Source organism: Solanum dulcamara, chromosome 12, assembly GCF_947179165.1.
Source record: "Solanum dulcamara chromosome 12, daSolDulc1.2, whole genome shotgun sequence".
NCBI classification, from domain to species: Eukaryota; Viridiplantae; Streptophyta; class Magnoliopsida; order Solanales; family Solanaceae; genus Solanum; species Solanum dulcamara.
In genome coordinates, this window is record NC_077248.1 from 36,532,833 (window position 1) to 36,548,079 (window position 15,247).

A 15,247-nucleotide genomic window follows, 5' to 3' on the forward strand; every position below is an offset into this window, starting at 1 on the left:
TGTATTATTGTATTTTCATAACAAGGTGACCTTTTTCCTTTTTGTTAAGTGATCTGTTTTTTTAAAATAAAGTTCATCTATTACACGGGGGAGAGCAATGAGAATCAACCTGCACCAATTGTGTGGATAAGAAAGGGGTAATAATAATAATAAAAAAGTAGGGCATAGCGTATAATTAGCATTTGATAAACAAACCCCAACGATAACTATTATTCATTTCCCGCCAAATACGGGCCCGACTAGATTTCTTTACTGAAACAAACAAAAAACTCAAAATGTCTCATTGGATCCTTCAATTATTTCTTTTATTCTCTGAAGCTCATTCTTCAGGTAAAATAACAAACAAACACATCTCTAAAACAAATGGCAAATATATTAATGATCTATGCATAATGTGCGTCTTATACATAAATTTTTTTCTTTCTTTTGGGATTCGTGGAAATTCATCTGATGGATTTGCGTTCTTTTCTTGCATGTCTCATTGTAAAGAATAAACTAAAGTGTGTTGAGGAAAACAGATTTCGTTGAAATAAGAAATTTCTGGTTGTTAATTGATTTAACGAATAGAACCAAACTAGCTCCAGCAAAGACATGGGCGACATAATTTATGAATAAATGGTTGCAATTTATTATCTATGTTCACTTTCTTGTTTCCTTTTTACAGCTGGGATCAGCTCCATCATGTTGGACTGCAATTTAATTTGCGACATGTATTTGGTATAACACTTGGAAGCATGATGACACAGGCTCTCTGTTTGTGATAATTAAATGATCTATCATGTGAGGAAACACGGCCTTTCCTTATCAGTTGCCATTTTTGGCCAAACTGTGTCAAAATGAGGTTGGCGATGGACACGTATTAGCAAATAGGATCATAGTTGCTGTGTTTTGCTTATGATCCTTTATACATACAAGCAAATCTACAAGGAAAGAAAATAAGGCATTCTGTTATTTATTAGCTGAAAAATAAGGGAATTGTGTCTCTATGGCTGGTAAACCTGGTATGGACACTCCTGGAGGTCCAGTACTCCTACATGGAGAATTGGACATGCAGATTATAGAAGCCAAATCACTTCCAAACATGGACATGGCATGTTGTTCCAAGTTTAGCCCATTTGGATCTACGCGAAAGTTTAAGAGCAAGGATCCAGGGAAATCAGGAACTCATAAAATAATAGATACTAGTGACCCCTATGTATCTGTTGTTATAGGTGGGGCAAAAGTAGCTCGAACAACAGTAATTCACAACGATGAAAACCCATCTTGGAATGAGCATGTTCGCATACCAGTTGCTCATACAGTTGACAAAGTTGAGTTTTTTGTCAAGGATAATGATGGGGTAGGCGCTGAACTGATTGGAAAAGTGGAGGTACCTGCTGATAAAATTCTTGCAGGTAAAGAAATAAGTAATTGGTTCCCCATTCTTGGGCATTCTGGGGATCCCCTAAAAACTGGTGCTCAACTGCATCTGTCAATCCAATACAAGCCAGTGGCAGAGAACCCTTTATATAGAAATGGTGTTGGAGGTGACGCCAGTAGTGTAGGAGTACCGCATACTTATTTTCCACTGCGAAGAGGTGGAAATGTTACTCTTTATCAGGATGCTCATGTGCCTGATGCAACACTTCCAGAAATTTTGCTAGATGATGGGAAGGTTTTTACTCATAGCAAATGCTGGGAAGACATATGTCATGCCATGTTGGAGGCTAAGTATCTAATATATGTTGTTGGTTGGTCTGTATATCATCCTATACAGCTAGTAAGAGAACCTACAAGGCCATTGCCTTCGGCAGGGGAAAGAACACTGGGAGATTTGCTGAAGTACAAGTCACAAGAAGGAGTTCGTGTGATTTTGCTCATTTGGGATGACAAAACTTCAAATGATGATGTCTTCCTCAAAACGGTAATATCATGGACTGTAGAAAACTGTTATTTATTATAGGGAAGTTATCCAATGACGTGATCTCTCATGAAAATCCTTTTTTGCAGTCTTTTTCTAAATATATGGAAAATAGAGCTATTTGGTAAGCATCATAATATTGGTTTTATTGTCGTATGATCTCCAATGCAGGAAGGTGTAATGCAGACTCATGATGAAGAGACCCGAAAGTTTTTTAAACACTCAAGTGTACACTGTGTGCTTTGTCCTCGTTCTGCCAGCAGTAAGCTTAGTATCCTCAAGAGACAGGTTTATACTTTTTTTTTATTCTAAGGGCCAAGGAGAGGGAAACATATCGGGAAGATAAATTCTAATTGCATGATTATTTTAATATTTAAAAGGGTTGTAAATCTAAAACAAGCAAGTAGTTTTACTATCTTCAAGCAGAAATCAGCCAAGGGGATTTGTTGATCAAAGGATCACTTGATTTCATCTGTTGATCAAAGGATCACTTGATTCTGCAGATTGTTGGAAACCTTTTTACACATCATCAGAAATGTGTGCTTGTTGACACAGAAGCACCTCGAAATGAACGGAAAATCAGTGCTTTTATTGGTGGTCTGGATCTATGTGACGGCCGCTACGATACTCCCGAGCATAGATTGTTTACCGATCTTGATACTGTCTTTGGAAATGATGTTCATAATCCTACATTCACAGTAAGCTATTAATTTTGATCTCTTGAAGTTTTTGGATGAAGTTTTATTCGAGACGTCAGACTACCTCAGAAACCTAAAAGGTTTCTATATGAAATATTGTCAGAGGAACAGGGGGGTGAATGTAGGATTTAAATTCTATGGGTTCAATGTTTAAGGTTATTAACATTGAACCCATTATATTTTTAAAATTATGAGTTCATAGCAAGGTGTATATTGCAATTTTTAAAAAAATTATCCATAAATTTATGCTTCCAGTCGAAAATATTGGTTTCAGCTGAATCCAGTAAGATACATTTGATCTGCCCCTGCAAGTAGCGTAACAGTTTTAGCCAAATTTGGTCCATCAATTGGCAGAGCTTCATATTTTGTAGGAAAGATACACTCCAGTTTTTATGTTATAGACTTATAGCACAGGTTTCAATTCTGCATGTTATTATCTGAAAGCAGGTGAAAACACGTAATAGTCTCTTTTCATGAAATAGTGGCTGAAATCATGGATTTTAAACGGAAGAGTTACCATTATGGTCATATATGCACAGAAGATTATTTTTACTACCATCATCGGGAAACACAGTATTATTTACGTTCTCAGCTGATGTTGAATTATCTTTTCTTTCATATACCCTTCTGGTATGGTAGATGTATCATTTTATCTCTTACATATAAACAGACTACTTCAGGTGGCCCAAGAGAACCATGGCATGATCTACACTGTAAAATTGATGGTCCTGCTGCTTATGATGTTTTAACAAACTTTGAGCAAAGATATAACAAGGCTATGAAATGGCTCAAACTAAGAAAAGTCAAACAAGGGTCTGATATATTGCTTAAGTTAGATCGAATAACAGCAATTCGCATGCCTTCCGCTGGGCCAGATGGTGACCTTGTGGTCCGTGTCACAAGTGAACAAGATCCTGAGAGTTGGAATGTGCAGGTATTAGACATATTTCTTATTTTATGATGTTGCTTTTCTGTCAATTAATCAAAGTTCATTGTAACTATTTCTTGTGCATTCTTTCCAGGTATTTAGATCAATTGATTCAGGATCAGTAAAAGGATTTCCAAAAGACATTAAGGAAGCAGAGGCTCAGGTATAATAACTAAGCATTTGGCAAACCTGAGTTCTATATATGACTAGTTCTTGCTGGTAGATGTTGTCTGCCAAATCAAGTCAGAAAGTGAAACTGGAAGATGTCAATTAGCTACGTCCATTTGCAGAATCTTGTCAGTGGAAAAAATTTGAAGATAGAAAGAAGCATACATTTGGCTTATGTGAAAGCAATTCGATCTGCCCAGCACTTTGTTTACGTCGAGAATCAGTATTTTCTTGGATCTTCATATAGCTGGCCATCGTACCGCAACGCAGGTAAGCAAGTGTTCTCAACACAATTTCAACTATTGTTCTTTGAAACTTCTGGGTGATAGTCCTGTTGCCGGTTGGGTTTTAAAAGGTGTGAATGGAAAATAAAGGGTTGTGACTTTTCTGAAGAATTGTGACTTTTCTGAAGAGTTGTGACTTTTCTGAAGTGTTGTGACTTTTCTCAAAGACTTTTTCGAAGTGTTGTGACTTTTCATAAAGATTGTGACTTTTCTAAATGGTTAAGGCATAATAAGCACATGTTCATACTACCGTTTATAAATAGAGGGTTTCCTCTAATTTTTCAACATCGAAATTTTTAAACTTCTTCTTCTTCTGCACAAACAAATTCTAGTGTACTTTACTACCGTTGAGTGGTTTGCTGACATCGATGTTTTATGTACCGATATACCGGTGAGTAAGATCGTTTTATCATGAGAGGATATATCCATTAACCTCGGGAATTTGAGGGAATAATTTTTTTAAGGCTACACTGTGTTATCCCTCGTGTATTAAGGTTAGCAAACCAGAAACAATAAATATGAAAATAAAAAAATAGTATCCGAGTCCACAGAATTCACTGTACCCGAGGTTAAGAATTATTTCCTCTCAAGATAAAACAGATAAACTATTAAAAAAGTAGCGGTACCTAAAACTTCAATAATTTCAGCGAACTCAAAAGCCAGCAACAAAATCACACAAAGACTCGACTTTGTTTGTAAGAAAATATATGCAGAAGAGGGAGAATTCAATGAATTAAAATGAGAGAAAAATCCTCTATTTATGGACAACAAAGGGTAGTGTGAAAAAGTGTTTATTGTGGCTTATTGGAAAAGTCACAATCCTTCACAAAAGTCTCAACCTTTCACAAAAGTCGCAACTCTTTAAAAAAGTCACAATTTTTTGGAAAAGTCACAACCTTTCGAAAAGGTGACAACCTTTCATTTTCCATTCACACCTTTAAAACCCAACAATCCCCCACATGAATGGGGAAATGACTATTGTTAAAACATATGCATAAAAAACTGTGTGATTTGTAAGTAAGAATTAATTGCATCTGGATAAGTAGGTTTTCCTTTGAACTTTTCGTAGTGAACATATATCGGATATCCTCAGTCAATCGGTAGATTTGATATCTTTGAACCGTCGAGATTTGGTGTATACCTAGACAACATAAGTCACACAATCAACCCTTTAACTGTTTTTGGTTCTCATTGTTTTGTTCGTTTCAGCCATGAACACTTCTTGGTTCATAAGTGCGTAGAGAACTGGCCTTACGGGATTCTCCTTGAAACGGCTTATACTTCACACTTACATAGGTGATATCTAAATGTGTTATCCCATAGAAACACCATTTGATATGCCCTGTATCAAACTTAGATATCATTAAAAGGTCCTAATGCCTTATCCTTGTTACTAAACATTGTCGCATCATGAAAATGGATCATAAAAATTATTTTGACAATGTTGAACCATCATCAATGACTTTATTTGATCTCCTTGAACCTAGATCTTGGGATCTCCAGCATTCTAGGTAGAGTTACCGCCACGATGATTTATCCTTGGCCATAGTCCCATTCTCTTTGATGATCGCTCAACTCCCTCTCTAGTTAGGCCTTTTGTAAGTGGATCCGAGACATTATCTTTTGACTTTACATAGTCAATTGTGATAATTCCACTAGAGAGTAGTTGCCTAACGATATTATGTCTTCATCGTATATGACGAGACTTACTGTTATACATAACGCCCCCAGCTCTTCCTATTGCATCTTGACTATCACAATGTATGCATATAGGAGCCATTGGTTTGGGCCAAAATGTAATATCTTCTAAGAAATTTTGGAGTCATTTTACTTCTTCACCGGCCTTTTCTAAGGCTATAAACTCAGACTCCATTGTAGAGCGAGCTATACATGTTTGTTTGGAAGATTTTCAAGATACCGCTCCTCCACTAATAGTGAAAACGTATCCACTAGTGGACTTAGTTTCAATTGACCCAGTAATCAAATTTGCATCACTATATCCTTCAACAACTACTGGATACTTATTGTAATGTAAAGCAAAGTTTTGAGTATGTTCTAAATACCCCAAAACTCGTTTCATTGCCATCCAATGATTTTGGTTGGGATTACTCATGTATCGACTCAATTGACTTATAGCACAAGCTATGTCTAGCCGTGTACAATTCATAATGTACATCAAATGTTCCAACACTCTTGCATAATCCAACCGAGCTTGACTTTCACCTTTATTTTTAGCAAGATCAAGGTTCACATCAATTGGTGTTTTTACACTTTTGAAGTTTAAGTACTTGTATTTTTCAAGTACCTTTTGGATATAATGAATTTGAGACAATGCTAGACCTTGAGGAGTTTTGTGAATTTTAATTCCCAATATCAAATCGGCAACTCCTAGATCTTTCATATCAAATTTACTAGAAAGCATACTCTTAGTAGTATTTATGTTTGCAATGTCGTTACTCATTATTAGCATATCATCCACATATAAACAAACAATGACAACTTTGTTTGAAGTGTCTTTAATGTAAACACATTTATCACACTCATTAATCTTAAATCTATTTGTCAACATGATTTGGTCAAACTTCGCGTGCCATTGTTTGGGTGCTTGTTTTAGTCCATAAAGTGACTTGACAAGTTTGCAAACTTTATTTTCTTTACCAGGAACCACAAAGCCCTCGGGTTGTTCCATGTAAAGTTCTTCCTCCAATTCTCCATTTAAGAAAGTTGTTTTTACATCCATTTGATGAATTTCAAGGCCATATACTGCAGCTAGTGCAATTAACATCCGACTGGATGTAATGCTAGTTACAAGTGAGTATGTATCAAAATAATCAAGGCCTTCTTTCTGTCTAAATCCTTTGACGACAAGTCTTGCATTATATTTGTCAATAGTTCCATCAGCTTTCATTTTTCTTTTGAAAATCCATTTTGAACCCAAAGGTTTGTTTCCTGGAGGAAGATCAACCAATTCTCAAGTATGATTGCTCAAGATTGAATCAATCTCACTATTGACAGCCTCTTTCCAAAAAGATGAGTCCGCAGCAGACATAGCTTCTTTGAATGTTTGAGGCTCATTTTAAAGAAGAAATGTTACAAAATTAGATCCAAATGAAGTAGATGTCCTTTGACGTTTACTTCACCTTGGATTCTCTTTATTAGTTACATTCTCCTTTGGTTCTTCTCGAGGTCGTTTAGACCATTCACTAGATACTTCAAATCTAGTTTTATAAGGATAGATATGTTTAAAAAATTTAGCATTATCTGATTCTATTACCATATTCTCATGAATATCCCGATTTCAGACTTGTGAACCAAAAATCGACATGCTTTACTATTTGTAGCATATCCAATGAAAACACAGTCCACAGTCTTAGGTCCTATTGTGACTCTCTTAGGTTTAGGAACTTAGACTTTGGCTAGACACCCCCACACTTTGAAATATTTTAAGTTTGGTTTTCTTTCTTTCCATTTCTCATATGGAATAGACTGTGTTTTTCTGTGGGGAACTCTATTGAGTATTCGATTTGCTATAAGGATGGCTTTCCCCCCACAAGTTTTGTAGTAAACCTGAACTTATAAGTAATGCATTCATCATTTCATTTAAAGTTCGATTCTTTCTTTCTGCAATTCCATTTGATTGAGGTGAGTAAGGGGCAGTAGTTTGATGGATGATTCCATTTTCCAAATATATTTCTGCAAAAGGAGATTCATACTCTCCACCTCTATCACTTCTTATCATTTTTATCTTTTTATTCAACTAATTTTCAACTTCAGTTTTGTATTGTCTAAATATTTCTATTACTTCATCATTACTATTTAACAAATAGACAAAACAATATCTAGTGCAATTGTCAATAAAAGTTATAAAATACTTTTTCCACCACGAGTTGGTGTTGACTTCATATCACAAATGTCTATGTGAATCAATTCTAAGGGACTGGAATTCCTTTCAACAGATTTATAAGGATGCTTAGCATACTTAGATTCAAAACATACTTAACATTTTAATTTATTGCACTCAAAGTTAGGCAATACATTTAAGTTAATCAGTTTTTGCAAGGTTTTATGATTGACATGTCCTAAACGTGAATGCCATAAATTATTTGACTCAAGTAAGTAAGAAGAAGCTTGAATTTTATTATTATCAACAACCATTACATTTAGTTTGAAAAGACCCTCAGTGAGGTAGCCTTTTCCTAAATACATTTCATTCTTACTTACAACTACTTTGTCTGAAACTAGAACACACTTGAATCCATTTTTGATAAGAAGACCGACAGAAACTAAGTTCTTTCTCATTTCTGGAACATGACAAACTTTGTTCAGCTTCACCACCTTGCCGGATGTTATTTTTAGGAATACTCTACCATATCCTTCAACCTTAGCCATTGCAGAATTTCCCATATAGATAGTCGCATCAGGTGTGGCAGGGGGATAAGTAGCGAAGGCTTCTCGAACCGCACAAACATGCGACGTAGCTCCTGAATCAAGCCACCATTCTTTGGAATTTCCTACCAGGTTGCATTCAGTCATCATTGCACATAAGTTTTCAACATCCCCATTTGTATCAACCATATTGGCTTGACCTTTCTTATTTTCCTTCTTGGGAGAACGACATTCCACAGCCTTATGTCCAGTTTTTCCACAGTTGTGGCAGTCTTCTTTGAACTTCTTTTTGCTAGGATAGTTCTTTGGTCCAAAGGTTTTTTTTCTCTTTTTTGATTTATTTGGACCATCCTCAACAATATTTACTCCCATAATTGTTGAGTTTCCTCTAGCCTTCTTTTCAGCAGCCTTGTTGTCTTCCTCGATCCTAAGACGAACAATCAAGTCTTTAAGAGTCATCTCCTTTCGCCTGTGCTTCAAATAATTTTTGAAGTCTTTCCATGAAGGAGGTAGTTTTTCAATAAACGATGCTACTTGAAATGTCTCAGTTATGACCATACCTACAATGGATAATTTAAAACCATTACTATATTCAACAATTTTATCAATATAACTATTGAATTTGATCATACCTTCTACCAGGAGATCATGAATAATGACTTGTAATTCTTGGACTTGAGACATCACAGTCTTGCTATCAACCATCTTATAGTCCAAAATTTTTGCAGCCACAAACTTCTTTAAGCCTGCATCTTCAGTTTTGTATTTCTTCTCAAGAGCATACTAGAGTTCCTTAGAGGTTTTACAAACACTAATGACGTTATACAAGCCATCTTGCAATCCATTGAGTATGTAGTTCTTGCAAAGGAAATCAAAATGTGTCCAGGCCTCAGTCACAATAATTTTTCGTTGTCAGGAGTTCCTTCTTCTAACACAGAAACATCTTCATTTATAAATCGTTGTACATGAAGATTATTTCTTCATTTAAGGATTATTTTCTCCCAAGATAAAATTGATAAACTATTAAAGAATTAGCGATACCTCAAAATTCAATAATTTCAGCGAACTCAAAAGCCAGCAACAAAATTACACAAAGACTCAATTTTGTTTGTAAGAAAATATATGCAGAAGAGGGAGAATTCAATGAATTAAAATGAGAGAAAAATCCTCTATTTATAGAAAACAAAGGGTAGTGTGAACAAGTTTTTATTGTGGCTTATTGAAAAAGTCACAATCCTTCACAAAAGTCACAACCTTTCACAAAAGTCGCAAACTCTTTAAAAAAGTCACAATTTTTTGGAAAAGTCACAACCTTTCGAAAAGGTGACAACCTTTCATTTTCCATTCACACCTTTAAAACCCAACACACTGTGCATTTATTTGGCTCAATTTTATTCTTTGAGAAACATATTTTCTATATTGTGATCTGTCTCAAATTCTATTTTCTTTATTGGGTTTAACTTTCTAGGTTTGAAAATATTCTTTAAACTTTGTTGTTTCTTATCAAATTCTCCAAAGTTGTTGTTCTAAGTATTTTAGTAATACAACTTAGATATAATCTCAAGGAAATTAGTTTTTATTCTATTGTATTCTATTTTAGAGACTAAAATCAGTGTGGTTTTCTACTTCATATGAAATTCGACTTTGTCTGATTTTTGGAGACTAAAATTTTCTGAGTTTCTATTCCTTCGGTTTGAAGAATATAAAAACTTCACCGAGTAAATCAGATTATGTATTTGGTTTGAAGAATAATAAACCTTCACCATTTATTAACACTGTAATTGAAATCAGATAATGTTGATTCCTTTGAACACATCTATCCGTAGAAAAATGAATGTGAGTTGTCAAGTGAAAGGTCTAAAAGACTATGGGAAGAACCAAAGGAAAGTACATCAGGTAAAGAGGATCCGAGACTAAGCAAACGTCAAAGGACATCTACTTCTTTTGGACCAGATTTTGTAGCATTCTTGCTTGAAAATGAGCCTCAAACATTTAAAGAAGCGATGTCTTCTTTAGAGTCAACATTTTTGAAAGAAGCAATCAATAGTGAGATTGAATCAATTTTGAATAATCATACATGGGAACTGGTTGATCTTCCTTCTAGAAATAAATATTTAGTATCAAAATAGATCTTTAAAAGGAAAATGAAAGTTGGTTGCACTATTGACAAATATAAGGCTAGATTTGTGGTCAAAGGTTATAGTAAAAAAGAAGACCTTAATTACTTTGACACATATTCTACATTAACAAGGATAACATCTATTCGAGTATTAATGTCACTAGCAGTTGTATATGGTCTTGAAATCCATCATATGAACGTTAAGATAACCTTCTTATAAAGAAAATTTGAGGAAGAAATTTACATGAAATAACCTGAGGAATTTGTGGTTCTCGGTAAAGAAAGGAAAGTGTGCAAAGTTGCTAAGTTACTTTGTGGACTCAAACAAGCAGCCAAACAATGACATGCTAAATTTTAACAAACAATATTGGAAAGCAGATTTAAGATCACGGAGTATGATAAATGTGTCTACATTAAAACCACTATAAATCATGAAGTTATTGTTTGTTTAAACTTTGTTGTTTCTTACCAAGTTCTCCAAAGTTATTGTTCTAAGAATATTAGTAATATAAATTAGATAACAAGTCTAACTTAGCCCCCTTTCACATTTCTACTTTTGCTAGTGATTACAACAAGCTCGATCGTGTAACAGCTGAATGTTTAAGTTGCATTAAGGTGCAAAATTATATGATAGAGCCGAGCCGGCAATATAAGTCTGTCATATTCTTTTTCCAACTTGGAAAAATGTTGTTCACAAGCAAGACAGGAGTTTGTAATATACTTGTAAAGAAAAAGGGTTTTGTAAGGGATAAATGTGAGATTTAGAGAACCTCTAGTTTTAGAAAAACACATAATTTTCCTTGAAATAATATTTTTTTTTGGTTATAGAACCAATTGGCTTGAGAGCAGATATAAAGGCTTCACAGAGCCGATTCCAGCTAGTTGGGATTGAGGCATTGTCTGTTGTTTGATAGAAGAAAGGTAAGAGTTTGTCGACAACTTAACAAAAAACTTGTAGCTTTGAAGTATAAGTGAAAAGAACAAATGTTAAAGGGAAGTTCCAACTTGACTGTAGCAAGTACTAACGAATTTTAGGTACTTCTGCCTATATAAAATCCTGCCGTGAAGGTCTTATGGTTGAAACTTTCTAATAAGCTATTGATGCTGCAAGTTCAACTGGGGTCTCTAAATGCAGTTAAGATCTAAAAGAAGGGACAATGTGATAGTTCTGCAAGGAGAATTTTGTTTCTCGACTTTAGACTTGAGGATTGGTCCAATATCGTAGAATAGTCAATCAACTTCCCAAAACTGATGCATCAGAATAACAGAGTTGCTGGGGGTAGGGACATATTGCCAAGTTTTCTATCGTATACTGAGGTCTAAGAGAAACTCCAGCTCCATTATTGAAATCTATTGCTCTACATTATGTAAGATCTCAAGATTTTAATGAGCTGGAGCCACATCCCATATACACTTCCATTTTTTCTTCTTTATCTCATGTGACAACTTATGTTTTAAATGGAGGAAACAATATATTTAGTAATTATCAAATTATTTCACTTGGTCAATTCCAGATGGATTTTGTTACTCGAATTGGTTTGCTAGGGAAGACCAAAAAAAATCTGACAAGTGACTACCTAACTTGATTTTGTTGATGTAACAAATTAGCACAAACATTTGGAATTTATAAGTCGCATTTCGTTAAGGATGTCTTGTCAAAACTCATACTTGTAGATGCATCCAATGTTATGTAGGACCATGTTGTGAGTAAATTCTTATGTTTTGTAGATGCCAATGTAATGCATCATTTTTAGTGTTCTGATTAAAATTCAAATGGAAACTTCTTGTAGTTTGTACCATTTAAGGAAAACAATATCTAATGAAGCAAGTTAAGGAAGCTGATATAGATGTGTACATAATTAAACAGGTGCCCCTAGCACTTAGAATTTGGCACAAGTATGACAAATGCATGAGCATGTGAATGACAAGTTCTCGAATGAGGGAGATTAGTGACATATTGGAGAAGTTTTGCATGTAGAGGTCTTTTACAAATATTATAGACGTAGACATCTGATGATATGTACGATAATGAGGCAGAAATATTTCCAAAATGCACAACTGATGGGCAGGAGGTCAAAAAGCCAACTACAAACTAAGAGCTTTTAACAATAAATTGAAATTTTGCCCCGAATACAATCCATAGTTTGACATTTCTACTGTATTTGAATTATCAATTTCGATTTAGGGAAAGAAGCATAAAAAATTTGCATGTGATAGAATGAGAGAAGCTCTAGCAGGCAATTAAGGTGCAAATAAATGAACATTGTAGAATCTTCAACTAGAAAAATGAATTTCATAGCTTACTTGAATGTCAATATTTAACATTTCAGTACTATATCTTTCTAACAGGAGCTAATAACCTAGTCCCTATGGAAATTGCTCTAAAAATTGCCAGAAAAGTAGCAGCAAATGAACCTTTTGCAGCATACATTGTGGTTCCGATGTGGCCTGAAGGTGTCCCAACCAGCAAAGCAGTACAAGAAATTCTCTTCTGGCAGGTTCAAATAAACAATACTTATTTGTTTTATGAGGTCCTTATTTGATAAATGCCGTCTTTATAAAGTTTTTTCCTTCCTCTAGTTTTCATATCAGTAAATGAACTAGGCTACTGAACACTCAACTCGTCATTTTGTTTTATGATAGAATACAGATCTAGCTCATTATCAAACAAGAACGCTCTTGTGAGCTGAAGATGTACTCACAAAGGCTAATTTTTCATTGATTTCATAAGTATTGTCACATTTTTAAAACCATACTTATCTAGTCACCAAGATTTGACAAGTTACATTAGCTACTGATATTCATATTTAGGTATGAAGGTTGATTCTTGGATAAACAGCTACAAAGAGACAGTATTACATGAAATGTTTTTTTAGCTCAAAGCTCTACCTTGGTTGTCTAATGGTCATGCCGAACTGATTGTTCATAAATCCTGATCAATTCTGATTAATCTACTCTGCTTTTTCTAAATATAATTCTTATTTTGGAATTGCAATTATTACAGAGCCAAACAATGGCTATGATGTACAAAATTGTGGCAGAGGCTCTTGAAAAGGCAGGCCTTTCTCAGTATTTTCATCCTCAGGATTACTTGAACTTCTACTGCCTAGGGAAACGTGAAGTAAAGCCTGGAACTCAGAAAGCTAGTGCACATATCCAGGACCGTTTACTGGTACAGTTATACTTAAATTACAGGGACTACTAATATCTCGATAATGAATGTCTTTGTTAAGCATCCTTGCAGTAAATGTAGAGCAATAACAATGTCTTTTGTTTATTTTTTATGTTCCTTGGTTTCTTAAGGTCAACAATGACCTTGTAAATTAGCAGTTTCTAGCATTAGACCATAGTGTTTGCGAAGGTAAAAGAGGCAAATGGGGATAGGGTCAAGTTTCTGTTATACCTATATCTTACTTTTATGCACTTTATATTTTATGGTAAATTTAGCATTGATGATTGTTTATAATCATACTTCATCTTTGACCTAATGCAAAAGTTTTCTCCTGTATTTCCAATACCTCTTGTCAACTACGAAATTCTAACATTTTGGTACACCTGAAATACACTCACTTGTCATGTCTCTTAAACTCTCACAGGGATTGGCTCAAAAGTTTGGGAGATTTATGATCTATGTACACTCAAAAGGAATGATAGTAGATGATGAATATGTCTTGATGGGTTCTGCAAATATCAATCAAAGATCTTTGAGTGGTTCAAGGGACACAGAAATTGCTATGGGAGCTTATCAACCAAATTACACATGGGCAAGAAAGGATAGCCATCCAAATGGACAGGTTTGGGATCGAATTTATCACTTTTCCCTTTTCTTTCACTACAAATACCATACATATCCGAATAAGCTTGTCCAACTTCGGATAATTTTCTCTGGGAATACCTGAAAGAACTCTATAATTAATAAAGTTTTTGAACTAACAGCATGTAGTACACTAGTTGGATCACTGCTGCAGTTTAGATGGATGACTAAACTAGTTGAATTATTGTTTTTTAAGTATAGTATCTGAGCATATTAAGGGGCTAATGAGAAGCGGGAGCTTAATATGAGCATGAGTTAATTTCTATACACTTACCAGTGTGAAACAAATATGTTATCACGTCATTTAATAGATAACTACGAGGCAATAACATAATAATTGAAATTAGTAACTGCTAAACAAAGGCAAGTAAAATTGCACTTAATGTGAAAAAATTTCATTACAGTAGCAATACATATAAGTGAAATTTTATGAATATAACCACAAAGTCAATTGAAATGGATCCTTTTGCATCCAGGTCTATGGTTATCGGATGTCTCTCTGGTCTGAACATCTTGGGTTGGTCGAAAACACATTCATGGAGCCCCAGACTGTGGAATGTGTTAGACGTGTTAATGAGATGGCTAGATACAATTGGAATGCATTTGCAGGACATGAGTACAAGAAGATGAAGGGGCACTTGATGCAATATCCAATTCAGGTTAGCAGAAATGGAGATGTCACGAATCTGCCTGGCTTTGAATGCTTCCCTGATGTTGGTGGTAAGATTTTAGGGGCACCCACAAATCTTCCTGATGCTCTTACAACTTAACAGCCACATATTATCTAATGCTTGAAATGCATTGTGCTTAGTCGGGCCAGCAAGATTCGGATACCGGATGCCTAAAAACAAAAATAGAAATAATGCATTGTGCTTTTGGACTTAGTACAATTGAAGCTTAGCAAGGAGGATAAGAGAACATCAAACAGAAGTCCTTGAAGTTATCTATTA

At 34.8% G+C, this 15,247-nt stretch overlaps 1 protein-coding gene across 1 annotated transcript; it reads left to right on the forward strand.

The window, feature by feature from the left end:
• The first annotated feature begins 985 nt into the window (after nt 1–985).
• LOC129876873 (phospholipase D delta-like) lies at nt 986–15,067 on the forward strand. The gene is made up of 10 exons (XM_055952351.1): nt 986–1,903; nt 2,072–2,188; nt 2,404–2,598; nt 3,269–3,532; nt 3,621–3,689; nt 3,817–3,964; nt 12,833–12,981; nt 13,488–13,655; nt 14,080–14,277; nt 14,774–15,067. Exons 1-10 carry the CDS (start codon nt 986–988, stop codon nt 15,065–15,067), a joined length of 2,520 nt encoding a protein of 839 aa, XP_055808326.1.
• The last annotated feature ends 180 nt before the right edge of the window (nt 15,068–15,247 follow it).

Excerpts from the sequence above, each read along its gene's own strand:
- LOC129876873 (XM_055952351.1), top strand. The coding sequence starts at position 986 with ATGGCTGGTAAACCTGGTATGGACACTCCTGGAGGTCCAGTACTCCTA. Across the intron at positions 2,599-3,268 it reads TTCATAATCCTACATTCACA|ACTACTTCAGGTGGCCCAAG; the intron begins GTAAGCTATTAA and ends ACATATAAACAG. Across the intron at positions 3,690-3,816 it reads TTAAGGAAGCAGAGGCTCAG|AATCTTGTCAGTGGAAAAAA; the intron begins GTATAATAACTA and ends GTCCATTTGCAG.